Source organism: Indicator indicator, chromosome 17 (genome assembly GCF_027791375.1).
Source record: "Indicator indicator isolate 239-I01 chromosome 17, UM_Iind_1.1, whole genome shotgun sequence".
In the NCBI taxonomy this organism is placed as follows: Eukaryota; Metazoa; Chordata; class Aves; order Piciformes; family Indicatoridae; genus Indicator; species Indicator indicator.
In genome coordinates this window covers 23,261,666-23,283,951 of record NC_072026.1, presented here as the reverse complement: position 1 = coordinate 23,283,951, position 22,286 = coordinate 23,261,666, and the positions used below count along the sequence as shown (strand labels likewise).

General features: G+C 50.1%; 1 protein-coding gene across 1 annotated transcript in view; it reads left to right on the top strand.

Annotated features, from left to right (window-relative positions):
• The window catches only part of GPC4 (glypican 4), a 107,492-nt gene that overhangs the window by 31,174 nt on the left and 54,032 nt on the right, over window positions 1-22,286 (top strand). The window contains exon 2 of the mRNA XM_054388620.1: window positions 17,215-17,373. Coding sequence (XP_054244595.1) covers window positions 17,215-17,373 — 159 coding nt within the window. The remainder of the gene's footprint in view (window positions 1-17,214; window positions 17,374-22,286) is intronic.

Here is a 22,286-nt window from a genome sequence, read left to right as displayed (position 1 = left end):
AGTGGTGGAGGCCCCATCCCTGGAGACATTCAAGGTCAGGCTTGATGGGGCTCTGAGCAACCTGATCTTGTTGGGGATGTCCCTGCTGACTGAGGGGGTTTGGACAAGATGACCTTGACAGGTCCCTTCCAACCCAATGCATTCTGTCTATGACTCCATGTGTGGTGCACAGTGCTGGGTAGAAGCAATTTTCCTGTTGCTGAAGGAACAAAGTGAAGACAAAATGAGGCTGTGGCATTGGGTTGCCAGATGGACTCCACCCTCTTAGAGGTCTTTTCCAACCAAAACAACTCTGTGATTCTATGTGGTGGCACTCACCTGTGGCTCTAGGCAGGTGTGGATTGTCAGCCTGCCCAAGCTGACTCTCTTGGCCCTCCTGTTTTAGCCGTCCCTGACAGAAGCAGCCCACAGCTCAGTGTTTGCTGTCTCTGAGGTGCTTTTAGGGAGGGGAGACACCTGGGATGTGCAGTGGTTGCAGATTTCCTGGCATGAAGCGCTTGATAGATTAGAGCTGGAATTTGCTCCACCTGAACCCTCAGAGCTTTGAGTCTTTGTGCTTGTACTGTCAGCTACCAGAGGTCCTAACTCCTGCCTTCCTCCAACACCTCTTGCAAAATCAAGAAGACAGAGTGGTTCTGTCAGTGCTTGGGCTTACTTTTGTTCCCCCCAACCCCCAACCCCCAACCTTGAGTGTGATTCTCAGAGGCTGATGGCAGTAGGTGCTGGGAGGGGTGGCTGATGGCACATGGAGTGGCAGGAAGAAGGAGATAAGGAGCCTGGTGCTTTGGTCTAAAGTCCAGGGTGCCTTTGCAGGGTGGGAAGTAAAAGCCTTGCCACTGGCAGGGGTGTGCAGCAAGGGGCTTGTCTGAACTTTGCTGTCAAAGCAAGGTGGGGCAAAAGTAGATCTCCTGTCCATGTGGGTGGCCCTGACTGCTGCTGGCTCTCTTGTGAGCCCCTTGAACACTACTCACTGTCCTCCCTGTGCCAAACCACCCAAGGCAGGGTGAAGGACTGTCTCCTTATGGATGAAAAACATCAGCCTGCTCCTTTCCAGATCTTTGAGTATTCATTTGGATGTTGCCCTTCAATAGAGCAGTTTACGGCTTGGTGGTGCAGGGTTTTTTGGTTGTTTGGGGTTTTGTTTGGCTGGTTTTTTTCCTTCTCTTTTTCCTTCCCTTCTGTGTGAAGTTGATCTCAGAATTGCAGCAGGTTCCACAGTGCCTCTTTGGGATCATGCAATAAAGAATTACTCTTCATGCAATTCAGTTAACATCTCTCTTATATTCCAATCCACAGATAAGATGAACTTTTTTTTTTTTTAAATTTCAGTCAAAAAACCCAGGAAATTGTGGCTGAATTTCACGAGCTTTGTTTCTTGTTTAAGGAATTAAAAACGTTTTTAGCTTTTGGGGCTTTGGGTCATAGCTGCCATCTCACATGCCCTTAGTGCTCCTATTCTTTCTGAGGTGATTTCAACAGGTAGAAGTGGTAGCTTCAACTTGTGTGGTGGCTTGGTTTTGCTTTTGCAGGCAGGAAACCTTCTCTTCTGTCAAGCCTCTGAGTAGCTGTTAGCATTTTGAAAGGTGGGAATTGGTGGGTCCTGCACTTGAGTCACAACAACCCCATGAATGCTCCAGGATTGGAGCAGAGTGGCTGAAAACTGCCCAGCAGAGAAAGACCTGAGGGTGTTGATTGGCAGCTGGGTGAATATGAGCCAGGGTGTGCCCAGGTGGCCAAGAAGGCCACTAGCATCCTGGGCTGGATCAGCAATAGTGTGACCAGCAGGAGCAGGGAAGGGATTGTCTACCTGTACTGGGCACTGGTGCGGCCACACCTTGAGTCTTGGGTTCAATTTTGGGCCCCTCACTCCAAGAAGGACATTGAGATGCTGGAGTCTGTCTAGGGAAGGGCAAGGAGGCTGGGGAAGGGTCTGGAGAACAGGACTGGGGAGGAGCAGCTGAGGGTGTTTAGTGTGGAGAGGAGGAGGCTGAGGGGAGACCTCATTGCTCTCCACAGCTCCCTGAGAGGAGGTGGCACCAGTGCCTTGGCACACTACTGCTGGCCTTGAAACGTGCTGGTGCCACCATTTGGGAGAGCTGTGGCTTTCCATGGCTGTGCAGCTTCTAACTGGGGAGATCACTATCAGACAAGAGTGCCTCCACAAGACCATCAACACCTTCTTTTGAGAGTTCTTTAGTCATTTGTTTGGGTGGTTTTTTAATGTTTTTTTCCCCCAAGAAAGCCAAGATTCCCAGAATCACTCAGGCCATATGACCTCAAAATGCGGTTGAAGCTTTCAAGGGTCTCCTGCTGCCAAAGCCTGGGATTCGCCAGCAGATGACCAGGCTGCTGGCACAAATAGGTGAGCTGGGGTGCATCTCACAAGGAGCTACTGTGAGGCTCTGAAACGTGGTTTTGTGCATTGATGCTGGAATCAGCTCTGCTGGAAAAAGGGAGGGGGGAAAAAAAAGAAAAAATCCTGGAGAAGTGGTTGCCAGCTCCTGCTGCCTGCCCGTGTGTGGTACCTCCTGCACCAGCCAGCAGCCCGGGAGGTGCCCTGCGGAGGGTCTGGGGAGCAGAGAGGGAGAAAGGCTGAAGGTGGAGAAAGGGAAATGATGTTGAGAGGGTGAAGTACTGGAGTTTGAATGGCAGCATTTGTGACAGCAGCCCTTTGGGTTAAAAGCTGCTCTTTTGACCAATAGCCAAAAGGTTTGATGCAAAAAAACAAACAAGCAATGTTCTTGGCTTTGTTTTGCCTTCTGGATGGAGAATTTGAGGAAAATATGAGAAGTCTGACAAAGAAAATAACTGTCTGCCAGCCAGACCTCTCTTCTATTTACTGTTCCTTGGGCTTGAGGTTTCAGTGATTCTCTGTATTTGCTGTTCCAAATGGATTTTTTCCTTTTCTTTTTTTTCCCCCTTTTTTTCCTTTTCATGTTTCTTCTTTCATTTTTCCCTTTTTGCTTTTCCCTTTCTTTGCTTTTCCCTTTCTTTGCTTTTCCCTTTCTTTGCTTTCCCTTTTTTTTGCTTTCCCTTTTTTGCTTTTCCCTTCCTGCTTTTCCACTTTGCTTTTCCCTTTTTTGTTTTCCCTTTTTTGTCTTTTCCTTTTTTTTGTCTTTTCCTTTTTTTTGTCTTTTCCTTTTTTTTGTCTTTTCCTTTTTTTTGTCTTTTCCTTTTTTTTTGTCTTTTCCTTTTTTTTTGTCTTTTCCTTTTTTTTTGTCTTTTCCTTTTTTTTGTCTTTTCCTTGTTTTGTCTTTTCCTTTTTTTTTTGGTACTTTCCCGTTTTTTTGGTCTTTTCCTCTTTTTTGGTATTTCCCCTTTTTTTTTTCTTTTCTTTTTTTTTTAAATTTCTTTCCCTTTACTCCTTTTTTTCCCCTTTAGTATGAGACACTGGAACAAGTTGCCCAGGGAGGTTATGGATGTCCCCTCCCTGGAGGTGTTCAAGGCCAGGCTGGATGAGGCCTTGAGCAGCCTGGGCTGGTGGGAGGTGTCCCTGCCCATGGCAGGGGGGTTGGGACTGGATGAGCTTTAAGGTCTCTTCCAACTGAAACCATTCTGTGATTGTGAGTCATTAAAAAGTGTGTGTGTGGGGGAGGAAAGGGGTGAGAGGATGGAGGGGTTTCTACCTTACCCACAATTCTGATTTTTGGGGGGCAACCTGCAAGCTTCTACCTCCCACCAGCAGCTGGCTGGTGTCCCCAACCCATTCCATTCACATGCATATGACTGCAGTTTGTTGGTGGCTGCTGGAGGGCCAGCAGCACTCTCTCCCTCAGCCATCCCAGAGGTGCATCTCTTGTCTATCTACCCTCCTCATCAGAGAAGTGGAAAAAAACCACCAGAGATGCTTTTCAGCATGAGTTGTCTGTTGTGTAACACCTCTCACTCAGGGCTCCTGGGCAGAGACACGTTATGAAAACTTATTTCATGCCTAAAGAATTTCGTGATAATGAAGAGAATTTGCATTTCTGAAGTTCTCACTCGGCACTGTCAAGTAGGGAGGTTTGCGTTTGTCTTTTGGGTTTTGTGGGTGGGTTTTTTAATTAAGAAACACCTCTTGGTTTTCATTGAAGGTTTCTATCATAGCTCGAGCCAGGGAGTATCCTCTACTTACCCAGAGGTATTTTACTCTCCAGGTTTGCTTAAATAATAAGTTTAATTAAATAGTCGTGCTTTGTTTGTGGGTTGTTGGGGTTTTGTTTTTTGTTTTTTTGGCCTTGCCTCCTTGGTATATTCAGGTCTTTGTGTGGTTTGCCTCTCTTTTGATGTTTACAGAAATGCATTATCTTCATCTGTCTGGTTTGTGTTTGGTGTGCCACTAATTGGCTCAATATCCTCTTGGTTGGAATGAAAGCAGAGTGCTCCCAGGGTGGATGTTTCCAGGGTGTAAAGCCTCACAGTGCTCAGGCCACCCTGTTGGGAAGTGCTGTGGAAATGGAGCAGTGGTAGCATTTGTCCTCAGGTGAGCAGGCTTTGAGTTTGAATGAACTCCTAAAACCCTGCTGAAGGTGAGATCCTGCATCCTCCTTGCTTGGGCATCAACTGCAAAAGATGCAGTACTGGGTTCAGTTGCACTGTAGAGAGTTTTTGGGTTGGTCCTTGGGGATCTCCAGCTGAATCTCTCAATTGCAGGAGATCTGGGCAGGAGGGGACCTCAGTTGGCTGGTAATGCTTTGGGACCTTCACCTGAACTTCTTCATTGGCCTTGGAAGGAGGGTCCTCAGCTGAGTGGTGATGCTTGGGAACCTCCACCTGAACCTCTCCATTGCCCTTGGCAGGAGGGTCTCTCCCTTGACTGGTGATGCTTGGGGACATCCACCTGAGCCTCTCTATTGCCCTTGGCAGGAGAGGTGGGCAGGAGGGGACCTCAGTTGGCTGCTAATGCTTTGGGACCTTCACCTGAACTTTTCCATTGGCCTGGGAAGGAGAGGCCCTCAGTTGACTGGTGATGCTTGGGAACCTCCACCTGAACTTTTCCACTGCCCTTGGCAGGAGAGGTGGGCAGGAGGGGACATCAGCTGATCTCTCCAGAATGCAGTGGAGAATGGAGGCAAGTCTTTGTCTCTTGTTTGGGGCTGAAGAGCTGAATTAGGGGCATGGGAAGGGTTCTCCTGGTCTGCCTCCACCCTGGAGAGATGTCCTGAGATTGCTTTGGTCAGCTTTAGCGGGCAGTATTTGCCCAGACATGGTCCTTCAGGGACCTGACTCTGTCATCAGCTCGAGGCCAGGCTTTGCAGCAGTAATTTGGACTTGGAGGGGTGGAAGGCAAGAGCCCTCTTTGTGTCCTAAGTTGCTCTTTCCAGTAGAAAATGAAGGTTCCTAATGTGCTTTTGGCTTAATGTACACACAAGGGTATAAATCTCTCTTGTTCTCTCCAGGCCCTGACTCTCATTGGCAGTAAATTTGGGAACCCAAAGCTGTCAACAAAGCAAAATGGAGAAACAGAAGCCAGACAGACCTGGGGTTGTGTGGGATATTTTAAGTAAGTGTAGGTAGGTGCTGTGGAAATAATGAGGAGCCTTTGTTGTGTGGCAGGAGGAGGCACCGGAGCATTGTGCATGCCGCCGGTCCCCGCGCCCGCCCCGTGGATTAGCAGCTGAGTTAACAGAGGCAGGAGAGCTGGCCTGGAAATAGTTCCCTCTTGTTAAGAGCAGGTTAAAGGCCTTTGGGTTGAGTATCAAAGAGTCTGCTTTGACTGCTTGACAAGTTTGCAAAGGGAAAGCAGAAAAAAAAAAAAAACACCCAACCACCAACCCAACCCCACCACCTGACTCAAATCATTTCAGTAGTCTAAAGCTTTCTCCAGGGGGCTGGGGAAAGTTTTTTCCTGTGCCCTTAGAGCAATCAGCAAAGACGTGGAGCCTGCAGTGATTAACAGCCCAAGGGGAAGCAGGGGCTGAAAGGGGGGGAACAAGTGGCTTTAACATTCATAAGGCAAATAAACCACTGGTGTAAAAGGGTTGCTAATTGCCTGAGATGTTGAGCACGCTGTGCTCCGGCACGTGCTGCCCAGTCCGGCTGCTTCCGTGCCCAGCTTGGGCAGCCCTCTGCACCCCAGGGTGGCTTCTGGCTTCGGATGTCCTGGGTGGTTGGAGGGGGAGAGAGGTGCATGTGGGTATGAGCAGCCATGATTCTGCCACTCTGCTCTGGTGAGACCTCACCTGCAGTGCTGTGTCCTAGCTCTGCGGTCCCCAACACAAGAGGGACATGGAACTGCTGGAAGTGGGTCCGGAGGAGGCCCCAAAGGTGATCAGAGGGCTGGAGAACCTCTGCTGTGGGTACAGGCTGGCAGAGTTGGAGCTGTTCAGCCTGGAGGAGAGAAGGCTCCTGGGAGACCTTAGAGCTGCATTTCAATATCTGAAGGGGCCCTACAGGAAAGCTGAGGAGGGGCTGTTCAGAAGGGTGGGGATAGGACAAGTGGCAATGGTTTGAAACTGGAGCAGGGAGATGTAGGTTGGACATTAGGAGGAGGTTCTGCTCAATGAGTGTGGTGGGATACTGGAATAGGTTGTCCAGGGATGTGGTGAAGACCCTATCCCTGGAGACATTTAAGGTCAAATTTGGTGGAGGCCTGAGCAAGCTGATGTAGTTGAGAGATGTCCATGCTCACTGCAGAGGGGTTGGACAAGATGACTTTGAGGATCCCTTCCAGCCTGATGCATTCTGTGATGATCCATGGGCAGGGCTTCTGTGGCTGGGGAAGGGCTGGAGTCCCCATGCTGGCTGCTGCCCTCCATGGTGAGGACCTGGTTTAGGGTACATGGAGTGCCCTCTGGGGTTTTTTTGGTGCTTTTTGGGGTTTGAGATCCTGATGGGAATTGCAAATGTTTTGAGGAGAGGAGGGAAGGAAGGAAAGCTGACACTGATTGCATGATGGTGGTCTTTAGGATGGGAAGCAGTTCAGTTTGGACATGGGGTGTGTTCTTTTGTGTCTCATGGTGACAGGCAAAGGGAGGAGGCTGCCCAAAGCACTTCTGGAAGTGTGCAGTTGAAATGGTGGTTTGGGCTGGCAATAGCATTAAGGGAGGTCTGGCTCTGAACGTCCTAACCTGGTTGGACCCACTCTGACCAGAGGGTACCAGCATGACTGTGCCATTGGAGGGTGTGAGCTTGGAAACTTCTAACTCTGCTGCCTTTGGTGGATGCATCACCTCTGTTAGCAGGACCTCAATGCTGTTTTCCATCTCTTCCTTCCTGGCACACGACTGACTCCACAGGAGTTTTCTCCCCAGTAGACTAACACCAGCGCCACAGCAGCACTGCTTCAAAGCAAGCAGAGAGGAGTGACCACCTGGTGGAAAAGGGCTGCTCTGAGCCACCAGCTAAAAAAAATTGGGAGTTTCCTGCTTGTTCCAGGCAAAAGCACACCTTGGAGCAGCCTGTATGTGTGACAGCCAAGGAAGGGACAGTAGGGTCTCTTTTCTCCTCCTTTTGGTGTTTGCAGCTTGGTGCCATTTCACCTGGAAATGTTTCTGTGCCAAGACATTGGCTGTGTTTCTCCACAGCAGCAGGTGTGAAGATACTTAGATATTTAGTCTGGAGAGGAGGAGGCTGAGGGGAGACCTCATTCCTCTCTACAGCTCCCTGGTAGGAGGTTTGAGCCAGGTGGAGGTTGGTCTCTTCTCTCATGTATCAGGTGATAGAATGAGAGGAAATGGCCTGAAATTGTGCCAGGGGAGGGTTAGGCTGGACATCAGGGAAAAAGTCTTTCCTGCAATAGTGGTCAGGGATTGGAACAGGCTGCCCAGGGAGGTGGTGAAGTCCCCATCCCTGGAGGTGTTCAAGAAATGTGTGGGCATGGCACTCTGGCACATGGTTTAATGGCAGTGGTGGTCTCAGATTGATGGTTGGACTTGATCTTGGAGATCTTGTCCAACCAAAACAATTCTCTGGTTCCCTGTCTAAAAGTAGCATAAGCAGTGATTGTGGTGACCCAGGCCTTGCCTTGCAGGTCAGGACTGTGGCTGGGGAGGATGTGTGGCTCCTGAGGTTTCGGGCAGCACCATCACACGTGGAACAGAGCTCCCAAGCTGCTCCTGGAGGTACTGAGCATCCCTGCCTTGTTTTGTAGCCAGGAGAAGGTGGCAGTTTGGGGTGGTTTAGGTACATGTGCTGGTGAGTGGCTGGGCTGGTTGGTTGGTAGCCTTGCCTGCCTCAATGCCTCGGCTGGAGGTGGATCACAAGCTGGGGCTCTGCTTTCTTCTTCTTAGCCCTTGCTGCCGCGGGGCCGGAGCAGCACAGCCCTGCTCAGGGGTGATGCTAAGTGCTTCTGGTCAGCTTTGTTGGGGGTTTTGCAAAGCTGTGGTGGCATGTCAATTAGAGATGATGGGTGGAAGCCTAATATTCTGTGATAATTGGAAGGCAAGTCTAGTGTGAAATGGGATTAGAGCCTGGCATTACAGTCTGGGATTCCTTTTCTGGTTGGTTCAGAGGAAGTCGTAAAGCTTTTAAAGGTGACACAAGCTGGTGTGTGCTGGTGGAGGGAAGGGGCAGAGTGTGAGGCTGAAGTGGTGGCCCCAGGTCTTCCAGCAGTGTTGGACTCCCACTCCTCCACCAGCCCACCTTCCCCCACTGCTCATTTTCTCATGTGGAAGCAAAGTCCAACAGCTACATCTCTGACCATAAGGAGCTTTGGGCTTGTTTACTTAGCTGCAGTGAATCACAGCCTGGTAGGGGTTGGAAGGGACCTCCAGAGGTTATCTAGTCCAGCCCCACTGCCAGAGCAGGATCGTCTAGGGCAGGTCACACAGGAACACATCCAGGTGGGTTTTGAAAGTCTCCAGAGAAGGACACTCCACAACCTCTCTGGGCAGCCTCTCAAGGCTCCAGCATCCTCACAGCAAAGATGTTTCTCCTGATGTTGAGGTGGAACCTCCTGGTTCAGCTCATGCTTTTGCAGGGCTAGAGGGAGTACTCTAAAGAAATAACATCCCCTCTCCCCTTGCCTCCTAGCAAACCACTCCTGAAGGTTTCACTTGGTTTTGCAGCTAGCTATACTTTTAAGTATGAGCTTGGTCAGGGTGTGGAGAAGCAGGCTGGGAAGCCACATTGGACTTCCAGAAACAACATTTTGAAAAGGCCTTGGAAAATTGCTGGATGAAGGGAACTGCTTTTGAAGGTGATGGAGCCCCTGGGTTGACACTGCACTGCTCTGCTCATGGGATGAAAACTTGTTTTCCAACACCTTGCAAAAGAGTTCCTTGGTTTGGATGAAACTCTGTACCTGGAGTCTGCTGAATTTGGATTTGATGACCTGGTTCTCTGAAATGTGGTGTTTGTGTAATGGCTTAAGTCATAAATTGGTACGATTATCTTTTTGAGCACAGTTCCTTGGAAGTGCAAATGGTGACACCGCGTCCCACGGCATTTCTGCCTTTAAACACCACCTCCGTTCCAGAGGGTGCTGCCAACTAGCCAAGGGGTGAGCTCCTCTGTAATGGGGAGTCTGGGAGAGTTGGAGCTGTTCAGCTTGGAGAAAAGAAGGCTCTGGGGAGACCTTAGAGCAGCCTTCCAGTACCTGAAGGGGCCTAGAGGAGAGCTGCAGAGGGACTTTTGACAAGAGCTGGGAGTGATAAGATGAGGGGCAAGGAATTGAAGCTTGAGGAGGGCAGATTTAGACTGGAGATTAGGAAGAAATGCCAGGATGAGAGAAAATGGCTTTGAGCTGGGAGAGGGGAGATTGAGACTAGAGATGAGGAAGAAATCCTTTAGAGTGAGGGTGGGGAGACACTGGCACAGGTTGCCCAGGGAGGCTGTGGATGTCCCCTCCCTGGAGGGGATGGATGGATGGCCTTGAGCAACCTGGGCTGGTGGGAGGTGTCCCTGCCTATAGCAGGGGTGCTGGAACTAGATTAGCTTTGAGGACCTTTCCAACCCAATCCATTCTATGAATCTCTGACTTTAGGTCCTTCCTTTCTCCCTCTGTGTTCATATGCACCATAAAACAGAGAGAAGGTCTTGCTGCAGCAGGCCATGGGGAAGATGTGCTGCAGGTCCCTAACAAGCTGCAGCCACTGTGTGTATACGGGGCAGATATTTGGAGTTGTTCTCTGCTACTTAAGCTCTTTTTACTATGCAGCCCCTGATGTGATGATTGCATTCCTGGCCAAACAATGCAATAAAAAGCCCAACTTGAAAGGAAGCTGTGGCAGGGTTATATTTTTTGCTGTGCTCACGTGGTGATAAATTACAAAGGCTGCTGAGTCTTTAACATTCAACAGCAGATGAAGAGTTGCCTTCTTTGGGCATTGTTTGATGAGTTTTATCTTGGGAAATAATTATTGCCAAATGTGTCCTTGTCAGGGAGCACACACCAGGAATGTTCTTCACACACTGCACACAAACATTGGATCTCTGTTTAAGTGAGCCTGAAATACTCTTTTTTTTTTTTTCATTCATTTTCTTTGGGGAAGTTCACTGCCAGGTGGGAAGTCAAATCATGGAATGGCTTCATTTGGAAGGGAATTCAAAATGCATCTAGTTCCAACCCCCCTGCTGGGGCAGGGATACCTCATTGAATCATAGAATTGTCAGGGTTGGAAGGGACCTCAAGGATCATCCAGTTCCAACCCCCTGCCATGGGCAGGGACACCTCACACTACAGCAGGTTGCTCACAGCCACATCCAGCCTGGCTGCAAAAACCTCCAGGGATGAGGCTTCCACCATCTCCCTGGGCAACCTGTGCCAGTCTCTCACCACCCTCATGAGGAATATCTTCTTCCTAACATCCAATCTGAATTTCTCCTCTTCTAACTTGGATCCATTCCCCCCAGCCCTGTCACTACCTGGCACCACAAGAAGGTCTCTTCAGAACCTCCTCCTACATCAGCTTGCTGAAGGCCTCATCCAGCCTGTTCTTGCAGGGGATGAGGTGTCCACAACTTCTCTGGGCAACCCGTTCCAGTGTCTCACCACCCTCGTAGCAAAGAACTTCTTCCCAATGTCCAACCTAAGTCTCCCCTGCTCTAGTTTCAAACCATTGCCCCTTGTCCTATTGCCACAGTCCCTTCTAAAGCCGAAGAGCATTGTCTTTGCTCCTGGCTTTAGGTTGGTGTTTGCTGTGTAGGTGACTGCTCCATGCTGGTATGCACCACTGGCAGCAGCTGCTTGCCAAGTGCCACTGCTCCCATTGCCCTGCACGCCATGGTTGTGGCCCTGCTGTGCTTCAAAGCTGTTGTCTGGTGACGCTGTGCTTCAGGGCATGGGAGGAGTCCTGGGGGTGGATGCTGAGAGCTGATTTGAAGGGGTGACCTCATTCATGTTGCTAAAGATGTGCAGGGGGAGTGCCCAGAGGCTGGAGCCAGGCTCTGCTCAGTGATGCTCAATGCCAGCACCAGGGGCAGTGGTCGAAACTGAGGCATAGGAAGTGCCATGGGAACAGGAGGAAAGATTTTGTCACTGTGAGGGTGACAGAGCACTGGAACAGGCTGCCCAGGGGGGTTGTGGAGTCTCCTTCTCTGGAGATATTCAAGACCCACCTGGATGTGTTCTGTGTGACCTGCTCTAGGTGACCCTGCTCTGGCAGGGGGGTTGGACTGGATGAGCTTTCAAGGTCCCTTCCAACCCCTAACATTGTGATTGATTCTGTGATTGATTCAGTGATTCTGTGGTTGATTCATTGATTCAGTGATTCTGTGATTGATTCAGTGATTCAGTGATTCTATGATTGATTCAGTGATTCTGTGATTCTGTGATTGATTCTGTGATTCTGTGATTGATTTAGTGATTCAGTGATTGATTCAGTGATTCAATGATTCAGTGTTTCAGTGATTCAGTGAAGTGAAGGCTGGAGATGAGATTTCTCCAAATGCTCTGTGCCTGTTGCTTTGCTCCAGGTGAGGACATGTTCTCAGGGATGTGCTAAGGACAACCCTTCTCATGGGTAAACTGGAGCCCTCAGTGTTTTCTGCTGACTTTCCATTATATCTTCATGTGGTAGAAGAAAGCTGCAAGAAAGGCAGCTCAGAGCCCTAACTTTCCTGGTTTTTAACAGTGGTTAACACACTGCATCCTCCTACGATTAGCACTGGAGCTGGAGCTCCTCAGCTCCAGACAGAGCTAATTCTTGGTCACAAGCCAAGAGCACATAGTGCTGACATGACTGAGAAATATCTCCCATAATTAGATTGCTTGGTCATTCATTTTTGAATGTCTGACTTGCATTTTGGAGCCTAATTTCCTAATGATCCACCAAATGAGGTCTGGGCAGGCTTGATTTACTGTCAATAGTATTCTCCTTGCTTGGCTTTGTGTGTGTGTCCCTAAGAGGCACTCTGTGAATCTGGGACAAGGGGGATCAAAGCCAAATTTATTCATAGATTCATAGGAAGGTTTAGGTTGGAAAGGACCTTCAAGATCATCTGTTTCCAAACCCCCCCCTTCCATGGGCAGGTACACACCTCCCACAAGCCCAGATTGCTCCAAGGCCTCATCCAACCTCACCTTGAATACCTCCAGGGAGGGGGGACATCCACAACCTCCCTGGGCAACCTGTTCCAAGGTCTCACCACCCTCCCTGTAAAGAATGAACACGTTTAAAGTATTTAAATGAAGAAGGATTTAATTTTATAAGGGTAGGTGGGAAGGTAGCTTGAGCTCAGCAGCAGATAGGTACACATTGCAGCTTTAGTGAAAAACATTGAGCTGGTAGTTTTGTACTCATCAATAATTTAGAGTTGCTGTTAGAACTCCCAGGGCAACTGGGACCACTTCTGAAATGCTTTCAGAGCGTTGCTAGAAAACAGAAACCTCTCTATCAGTTGATTTGACTTTGGCAAGCAGGCTAAAAGGCTTACCCTTCCAGCACAAAAGAATGGAAGGTATGGAACTTATAACCACCACAGGCAGGCATGCAGCGTGGAGATGACACTGAAATCATGAAGTGCATTTAGGGTAAAATATTTCCAACCTAATTCCTCCAACAAGAGATTTAAGGGTGGGATGGGGAAATCCCAAACAAAACCCCAAGTGCAACAAGAGCTTGGAAAGGGAGTTGTTTTGACACCAGCAAAGGAGGTGTTGCTCAAGCTGTAGTTAGCACTTTGCTGCTGTTTCTGTTTCCCCTTGTGTCACAGAGCTGTAGTCATCTATTGGAGCTGGAGCAGAGATTCAAAGTGGTGGTGCTTGGACACTTTGGTTTGTTAAATGCTTGCTGGTAAGGCAGGCTCAGAGAGGAGTGCCCAGGTGTTCTCTGTGATGCATGGGGTAGGCAGGATCTGAAAACCCTGGGTGAGCCTCATCCAGATGAGGAAAGGCTGAGGTTCACTGGGTTTGTTCAGTCTTGAGAAGAGAAGGCTTAGGTGAGACCTAAGCACCATGGTGCAGGACACAGAGGGTGGCTGCCAGCAGGATGGAGACTCCCTTTATATAAGGAGTCCCTTGGAAAAGACAAGGGGGATGGGAACAAGTTACTGCTGGGGACATTCCCTTTGGATTCCAGGAGAAAATGTTTGCCATGAGTACAGTCAGAGCCTGGAATCATCTCCCAAGGGCAGCAGTGGAGTGCCCTGCACTGGGCAGTTTGAGACTCAGCTTGCCAGGGTGCTGAGCCAGCTCATGGCAACTGCACTGTCACCTAGAAAAGTTGGAGCAGAGGATGCTTGAGGTCCCTTCCAACCTGGCATTCTGTGACTCAGTGAGATTCTCACCAAGCTAAATGGAGCTGCATCCTTTGGTGCTGTGCCCCTTAAGGTATTTGCTGCTGGGCACTCTCCTCTGAGACAGAAAGAATCACAGAATCACTAAGGTTGGGAAAGTCCTCTGAGATCATCAAGTCCAACCTTCTACCCAGCACCTCCATGACATGCCACGTCCTGAAGTGCCACATCTACTCATTTCTTGAACACCTCCAGGGGTGGTGAGTCCATCACTTCCCTGGGCAGAAGTGGGAGTCCATGAAAGAAGAATTTATCTGTAAGGGGACACCCAGATTTTTGTTCTCAGAAGGCTGTGCCTCAGCCATGGTGCTTCCTGCAACGGACTTGGAGCTTTCTGTAATTCAACAGCAGGGAACAGTCCTGTGCAGTAAATTAACTCTGGCAGAGTTATCTGTTGGTCAAGGTCTCTCTGTAATGCCAGGCAAAACAAACAGACCCTGTTAGTGCAACAGGAAAACAGATTTAGGAGGAGAGGTCCTTGGGGATTGCATAGATGTATAGAGAAATATATCTTCTTCTAACAGGGTTTTAAAGTGTCTGAAAGGAGAGTTACTAACATTTCTGGGCTAGACAGTAAGGCAGAGTGATGCAAAGGTTCAGTAGCTGGGCAAATTTGGGGCAAAGTCAGTTGTATGAGATTCAGCAAAGCAAAGTCCTGGTCCTGAACTTGAGTCACAACAACCTCATGAAGGCTCCAGGCTTGGGGCAGAGTGGCTGGAAAGTGCCCAGCAGAAAAAGCCCTGGGGGTGTTGGTTGGCAGCAGCTGAAGATCAGCCAGGGGGTGCCCAGGAAGGCCACCAGCATCCTGGCCTGGGTCAGCAATAGTGTGGTCAGCAGGATGAGGGAAAGGATTGTCCCCCTAGACTCAGCACTGGTGAGGTCACACTTTGAGTCCAGTTTTGGGGCCCTCACTCCATGAAGGACATTGAGGTGCTGGAGGGTGTCTGGAGAAGGACAACAAAGCTGGGGAAGGGTCTGGAGAACAGGGCTGGGGAGGAGCAGCTGAAGGGAGCTGGGGGTGTTCAGTGAGGAGGCTGAGGGGAGAACTCATTGCTCTCTACAGCTCCCTGAAAGGAGGTTGGAGCCAGCTGGGGGTTGGTCTCTTCTCCCTAGTCTCAGGTGATAGAGAGAAAATGACCTGAAATTGTGCCAGGGGAGGTTTAGGTTTGATATTGGTAAAATGTCTTTGTTGCAAGAGTGGTCAGGGATTGGAACAGGCTGCCCAGGGAGGTGGTGGAGTCCCCATCCCTGGAGCTGTTCAAAAAATGTGTGGCCGTGGCACTTTGGGACGTGGGTTAGTGGGCATGGTGGTGTTGGGTTGATGGTTGGACTTGATCTTAGAAGTCTTTTCCAACCTTGATGACTCAGTGATTCTGAATGACAGTAGAAGATCTTGCACAATGAAGACAGAGAAGCAACTGCTGATGTTAGTCATGTGCAGGCTTTGTTTTGCACCACACAAAACCTGCTTCTGTTTCTCTAAACACACCTTGGTGCTCTAGCAGGTGGGATGGCTCTTCAGTGAGTGCATGGTTCACAGCCTGTCCAGAAGAAGTTGTTCTCTGTGGAGTGGGCTGACAAGACCTTTGCAGCTCTGGAAGTGAATCTTTGAACCTTGGTAGTGGATGGAGGTTGTTGGTGTCTTCCTGGGTGTGAGCAGATTAGGGAAGAGCCTTCACTTCTCCATCTGCTTCCTCATGAGGAGGGATGAGGTTTGACAGGAGGGTGTGAAATGGGAGAGAAGGCAGCAGCTTACATGTAGGCTGTGTCTTTTAAAACACCATCTGATTTGGAAGGATGAGTTTCTCATCCTTGCTGCTTTGTTTGGATCATATCTTCAGTGTTGAGAAAGATTTGCACAGTTTGCCCAAGCTTGAACCACTCTGGCATCAGCCCACCTGCCTGTGATGGTGCTGTGTTAGGGGACCCCATCAGCAAAGCTGGAGCTGAGGGATTGCTGTGTGAAGAGATGATCCTGGCCCACAGAATTTGACAGCAGCATTTTATTACTGAGGCTAGGAGAAGACAATTTCACCTTGCACTGCAGCAAGATGCTCTAAAAGTAAAGGGTGTGGGGCCAGAGCCTCTGCCGAGCTTGTGTGTGGAATTAGAAATGTAGCTATGGTAGGTTCATGGAATGGTTTGGGTTGGAAGGGACCTTAAAGCTCATCCAGTTCCAACCCCCCTGCCATGGGCAGGGACACCTCCCACCAGCCCAGGCTGCTCAAGGCCTTGAACACCTCCAGGGAGGGGACATCCACAACCTGTGCCAGTGTCTCCCCACCCTCACTCTAAAGAATTTCTTCCTCATCTCCAGTCTCAGTCTCCCCTCTCCCAGCTCTCAAAGCCGTTGTCCCTCATCCTCTCACTGCCAACCCTTGTCAAAAGTCCCTTCCCAGCTCCCCTGTAGCCCCCTTCAGGTACTGGAAGGCTGCTCTAAGGTCTCCCCAGAGCCTTATCTCCACTAAAGAACATCATGATTCTTCTGAGCAGGCCAGCTTCAGCCAGATGACTCTTAGGAGAGAACTGTCTTGAGAGTTTGGGGGAAGGGAAATCTGTTTGGATTCTCCAAACACCCAATTTCACCCAGGCTGATGACAGAAAACTGTAGGGTTTGGAGCTGTGGAGGAAAACAGACCTTTTTCCAAAGCTGTTGCATAAAATCAATGTATTTTCCTACCACTGATAACTACTTCTGAGGAAAATTACTTCTCCTGTGATAATTGGAGGGGGGAGTACAGGAAAAAAAAGATTTCTCTGGTCCAAAAGGATTATTGCCATTGATATTGTGTTGTATAGTCACTGAAGTAATTAAAGTAGCAAAGAAACAGGTCTAGAGAAGGGCCACAAAAATGATTAGGGGGCTGGAGCACCTCTCCTAGGAGGACAGGCTGGGAGAGCTGGGGGTGTTTAGCCTGGAGAAGAGAAGACTCCACAGAGACCTTAGAGCAGCCTTCCAGTACCTGGAAGGGGCTATAGGAAGGCTGCAGAGGGGCTGTTTACAAGGTCCTGTGGTGACAGGACGAGGGGCAGTGGTTTGAAATTAGAGAAGAGCAGATTTAGATTGGATGTGAGGAGCAAGTTCTGCACCAGGAGGGTGGTGGAACAACTGCAACAGGTTGTCCATGGAGGTAGTTGAGGCCCCGTCCCTGGAGATGCTCAAGTAAGAACCTGATCTAGTGGAGGATGTCCCTGCTCACCACAGGGGGATTGGCCTAGATGGCCTCTGGAGGTCCCTTCCAACCCAAACCCTTCTGTGATTCTATGGTATCACAGAATATGTAGGTCAAGTGATGGTTCATCTGCAAGATGAGTATCTGTTTATTAACTGAGTAAATCAAAAGGACCCTTTGCAATATTCTTGCAGAAGGCCAGGCCATGGTACTTGCCTGCACTGCTGTGAAGGGTCCTCTACAGCATCACATTTCCATATGCCTGATCCCAGTGCTCACAGGCAGGGACTTTCTCCTTGCACCCCCTGCTTCCCAAGCTGGCCTCTTTGCCTTTGCACAGAGAATCCTTTTAACTTTTTTTTTTTTCCTCTTCTTTGCTTTTCAGGGGACCACTTGAAAGTCTGCTCACAGGGCTACACATGCTGCTCTCAAGAGATGGAGGAGAAGTACAGCCAGCAGAGTAAACATGACTTCAGGAACGCTGTCGTAGAGCTGAGCAATCACCTACAAACCATGTTTAGTTCCCGGTATAAGAAGTTTGATGGTAAGTACAGAAACCTTCAACTTGCTCTCCTTGGGACAAAAAGTAAAAAAACCCAAGCAAACAAACTCTCACCTTGGTGAACAGTCACTAGTGGTGTCCCCCAGGGATCAGTGTTGGGCCCCATCCTGTTCAATATCTTTATGGATGATCGGGACGAGGGAATTGAGCCCATCATCAGTAAGTTTGCAGATGACACCAAGCAGGTGTGGAGATGTTAGAGGGCAGGAGGGCTCTGCGGAGGGACTTTGCCAGGCTGGACAGATGGGCAGAGTCCAAGGGCATGAGATGGATCAAGTCTGAGTGCCAGGTTCTACACATTGGCCACAGCAACCCCAGGCAGTGCTACAGGCTGGGGACAGAGTGGCTGGAGAGCAGCCAGGCAGAGAGGGACCTGGGCGTGCTGGGTGACAGCAGCTGAACAGGAGCCAGCAGTGTGCCCAGGCAGCCAGGAGAGCCAATGGCATCCTGTGGCCAACAGGAGCAGGGAAGTCATCCTGCCCTGTGCTCCACACCTTGAGTGCTGTGTCCAGTTCTGGGCTCCTCAGTTCAAGAAAGATGTTGAGATGCTGGAAGGTGTCCAGAGAAGGGCAAGAAGGCTGGGGAGGGGTCTGGAGCACAAGGCTGGGGAGGGGTCTGGAGCACAGCCCTGTGAGGAGAGGCTGAGGGAGCTGGGAGTGTTCAGCCTGCAGAAGAGGAGGCTCAGGGCAGACCTCATTGCTCTCTACAACTCCCTGAAGGGAGGTTGTAGCCAGGTGGGGGTTGGTCTCTTCTCCCAGGCAACCAGGGACAGAAGGAGAGGACACAGTCTCAAGCTGCACCAGGGGAGGTTTGGGCTGGATGTGAGGAAGAAATTCTTCCCAGACAGAGAGTTTGGCCATTGGGATGTGCTGCCCAGGGAGGTGGTGGAGTCATCATCCCCAGAAGCATTTAAAAAGAGACTGGATGAGGCACTTAGTGCCATGGTTTAGTTGTTGGGTGATAGGTTGGACTTGATGATCTCAAAGGACTTTTCCAGCCTGGTGAATTCAGTGATTCTGTGACTCTCTGGGCAGTTGTTCTGCTCTGCCTCCCCCCTCTCTGGGGTAGTTCATGACTCAACGGCTTAGAGGGCAGAGCATGACTTGTTTTGCAATCCCCATGAGAAATATTTGCTGATTATGCCTGCTGCTGGTTTCCCAAAGAGAGAGATTTTGCTTTCTGGTTCTGCCTTTGAGAAGCCATCCTGCTGTCAGTGTGAGCTGGCAGAGGGCTGTGTTGGTCCATCCCTGTGCCTGCAGCCTGCACCGTCTCACAGCCCTGCTCCACAGAAACGCTGGCGAGAACCAGCAGGGTTTGGACCCACCTCATTCAGCTGAGCACAGCCCTGGTTTTGTGTGGAGGCCAAGGGTTCAAGTGTGAGGCAGGGTCAGGAACAAAATGAAGAAGGGCTGGGCTGGGTTCCCATCGCTGGAGTGCTGCTGGCTGGCTGCTGGCTGATAAGCAAATGATTGGTCTCGAAGTTGCACTGGCATCCATGGTGCTGGCCTGTCAGACTGGATCTCCAGAGGGCTTGCCTGGCTCATTAGGGAGAAACTCCCTCTGGAGGCAGCTGGCACACACCTTCCCAGCACTGCCCACCTTTCATGCACCTGGAAATAGCTGAAGCTGGCTTGCTGAGGCTGTCGTTCTGCTCAGGTTTCAGAGAGTCACAGAACGGTTTGGGTCAAAAGGGACCTTAAACATCATCCAGTTCCAACCCTACTGCCATGGGCAGGGACACCTCCCACCAGCCCAGCTTGCTCAAGGCCTCATCTAACCTGGTCTTGAGCACCTCTGGGGAGGAGGCATCCACAGCCTGCCTGGGCAAACAGTTCCAGTGTCTCCAGTTCTTCCTAATCTCCAGTCTAAATCTGTCCTCCTCAAGCTTTGATCCATTGCCCCTCATCCTGTCACTCCCAGCCCTTGCCAAAAGCCCCTCCCCAGCTTTCTTGTAGCCCCCTTCAGGTACTGGAAGGCTGCTCTAAGGTCTCCCAGGAGTCTTCTCCTGGCTGAACAGCCCCAACTCTCTCAGCCTGGTGCTCCAGCCCTCTGATCATCTTCATGGCCTCCTCTGGAGGGTGATTCCCCTGCATAGCTCCCCTGCACCTTTTTCTCCCTTGTTTTTCCATTGGTTCCAAATAGATTTTTCTACTAACATCCCAAAGTTTGTGCCTTGACCTTCCTGGGAACCTTCTCTCTACAGTACTGCAGCAGGTAGCAGCCCCTTTCTTCCCAAAGGGATTGGCACAGGGGTGAGAGAAAAAGTCCCTGGGTACGAAATTGCAGTGAGTCAAAGTGGAATTACATAATCACCTTGATAGCATCTCAATCTGCTAGCTAAATATTTCCCTCTTAACCTCTGCTGTCTCTACCTGCTGGTACACTAAAGGGGTGAGAGAGAGAAAGAGAGAGAGAGAGAGAAGCAAAGTGTCTAGACTTGCAAGCTTATTAAATGCAGAACAAGACACTTAATGAAATCCAGCCCTGAGATAAGCCCTTTCAAAGAGACCAGAGGAACAGCATCTGCTTCACCTCAAATGAACGAGGAGGCTTTTGGGGAGTGCTGCACTGAAAGCAAAGAGCACTGCAGGGCTGCCTGCATTAGCATCCCTGACGTGCTGCAGACGTAGTGCTAGGTGTGGCTGCCTGTTTGTGGGGTGAGAGATGGCTCTAGGGCTGCGTGGCAGCAGGGGGATGTTGAACTAAGCTGGGCTGGGTCCCTGTCAAAGCAGAAAGCTTCAGTCTAGGTGAGCTTTGACAGGCAGCCCTGTGCCAGCTCTCCAGTTTGTCCTGCGTGGTTTGCCTGGCAGGCTGCTTTGTGCCAGGCTCGCCCTGATCTTAGCCTTGCCAGGCAAATCTGGAAGGGGATGGTGGCGTCCTGTTCCTGGATGTGCTGTGCCCAGCCTGTCTCTGAAGGGTGTTTCTCTGCCCTGTAGGAAGCTGATGAAGGAGAATTAGCAACTTCCTTAGCTTCTCCCAAAGCCTAATGGCCCTCCCTGTCTTTGAGCATCTGCTGGTACAAGATCTAAATCTTCATTTGCTGCAGACAAAGCTGATTTGGGGATTTATTTTCTTTTTTTTTCTTTTTCATTCATTTCACCTGGTGTGGAAGCAGAGATGAACTGATCACCACCCTCCACCATGACTGCCTCTTGCCCTCAAGCCCAGCCATCTGGAGGCTGAAGGCACCCCTTCCTCAGCAGCACTCTTGCTGGTGGCTGGGGCAAGTTGAGGAGTTTTCCTTTCTGATTTCCTCAGACTCTTCTGGAGTGCCATGCTCTGGATTGCTGTGGTAGTTTTGTTTGTTTAAGAGCCTGCTGTTAAGTGTTTGCCTACTTGTGGTGTGGTGGTTCCTTCCTTCCTTCAGTCCTGGTGCTTGGTCATATTCGAGTTCTCCTTGCCCAGTGTAATTCTTCCTACTCTTTCCTTTGCTGTTATGTGCCCAAAGTGCAAGGAGGGACAATCAAGACCCATGTGAGTGTCCTGACCTCTAGGGATGAGGTGGGAAAAGCAAGAGATCCTTCCCAGAGCTGCTCTTTTTCATGAGCCCATGCTCATTTGCAGCTCTTTAGGATTGCCTCGTGGCTGTTGGCTAAACCCATTCCAAGGAAAATAAAAGCTGGCACTGAAGAGCTCTGCACCTTCTTCTGCTTAAGGAGAAATCATAGGATCACAGAATCATAGAATTGTCAGGGTTGGAAGGGACCTCAAGGATCATCTAGTTCCAGCCCCCCTGCCATGGGCAGGAACACCTCACACCACAGCAGGTTGCTCACAGCCACGTCCAGCCTGGCCTTAAAAGCCTCCAGGGATGAGGCTTCCACCACCTCCCTGGGCAGCCTTCTTCCTAACATCCAATCTGAATCTCCCCATTTCTATTTTTCTTCATTTCCCCCAGTCCTATCCCTCCCTGACACCCTCAAAAGTCCCTCCCCAGCTTTCTTGGAGCCCCCTTCAGATGCTGGAAGGCCACAAGAAGGTCTCCTGGGAGCCTTCTCCTCTTAAGACTGCACAACCCCAACTCTCTCAGTCTGTCTCCATAGCAGAGCAGCTCCAGCCCTCTGCTCATCCTGGCGGCCCTTCTCTGGACACCTTCCAGCCCCTCCAGATCCTTCCTGGAACAGAGGCTCCAGAACTGGACACAGAGCTCCAGGTGTGGTCTGAGCAGAGTGGAGCAGAGGGGCAGAATCCCCTCCCTGGCCCTGCTGGCCACACTTCTCTTGCTGCAGCTGTGGAGTGGGACTAAGAATCATTGAAGTTGGAAAAGGCCTCTAAGGTCATCAAGTGCAACCTTCTACCCAACAACTCCATGACCACTAGACTATGTCCTGAAGTTCCCTTATCTTCTCATTCCTTGAACACCTCCAGGGATGAGGACTCCACTACCTCCCTTGGCAGCCTGTTCCAATCCCTGACCACTCCTGCAGCAGAGACATTATTCCTAATATCAAACCTAAACCTTCCCTGCTGCAACTTGAGGCCATTTCCTTTTGTCCTGCTGTTAGTTACTTGGGAGAAGAGGCCAACACCAGCCTCACTCCAACCTCCTTTCAGGGAGCTGTAGAGAGCAATGAGATCCCCTCTCAGCCTCCTCTTCTCCAGGCTAAATGACCACAGCTCTCTCAGGCTCTCCTTGTAAGACCTCTTCTCCATGACCTCTTAAGTTATTCCAGAGGCTGAATTCACCTAAGTAGTCTCCTGGCAAGTGGGAGTGACTTTTGCAAGGTGACACATCCTCATGCTGGGAAAGGCTGCTCCAGGATGGCAGCAAACTGTCACCTCCAGCCCTTTGGAAATCTTTGTGCTGGGTTCTCTGGCTGCTAATCTCTCAGCCTTGATGTTCAGGTCTGAGAGGAGAGGCAAACCCTTGCTGCTTCTTTTCTGTGCTTGACCTT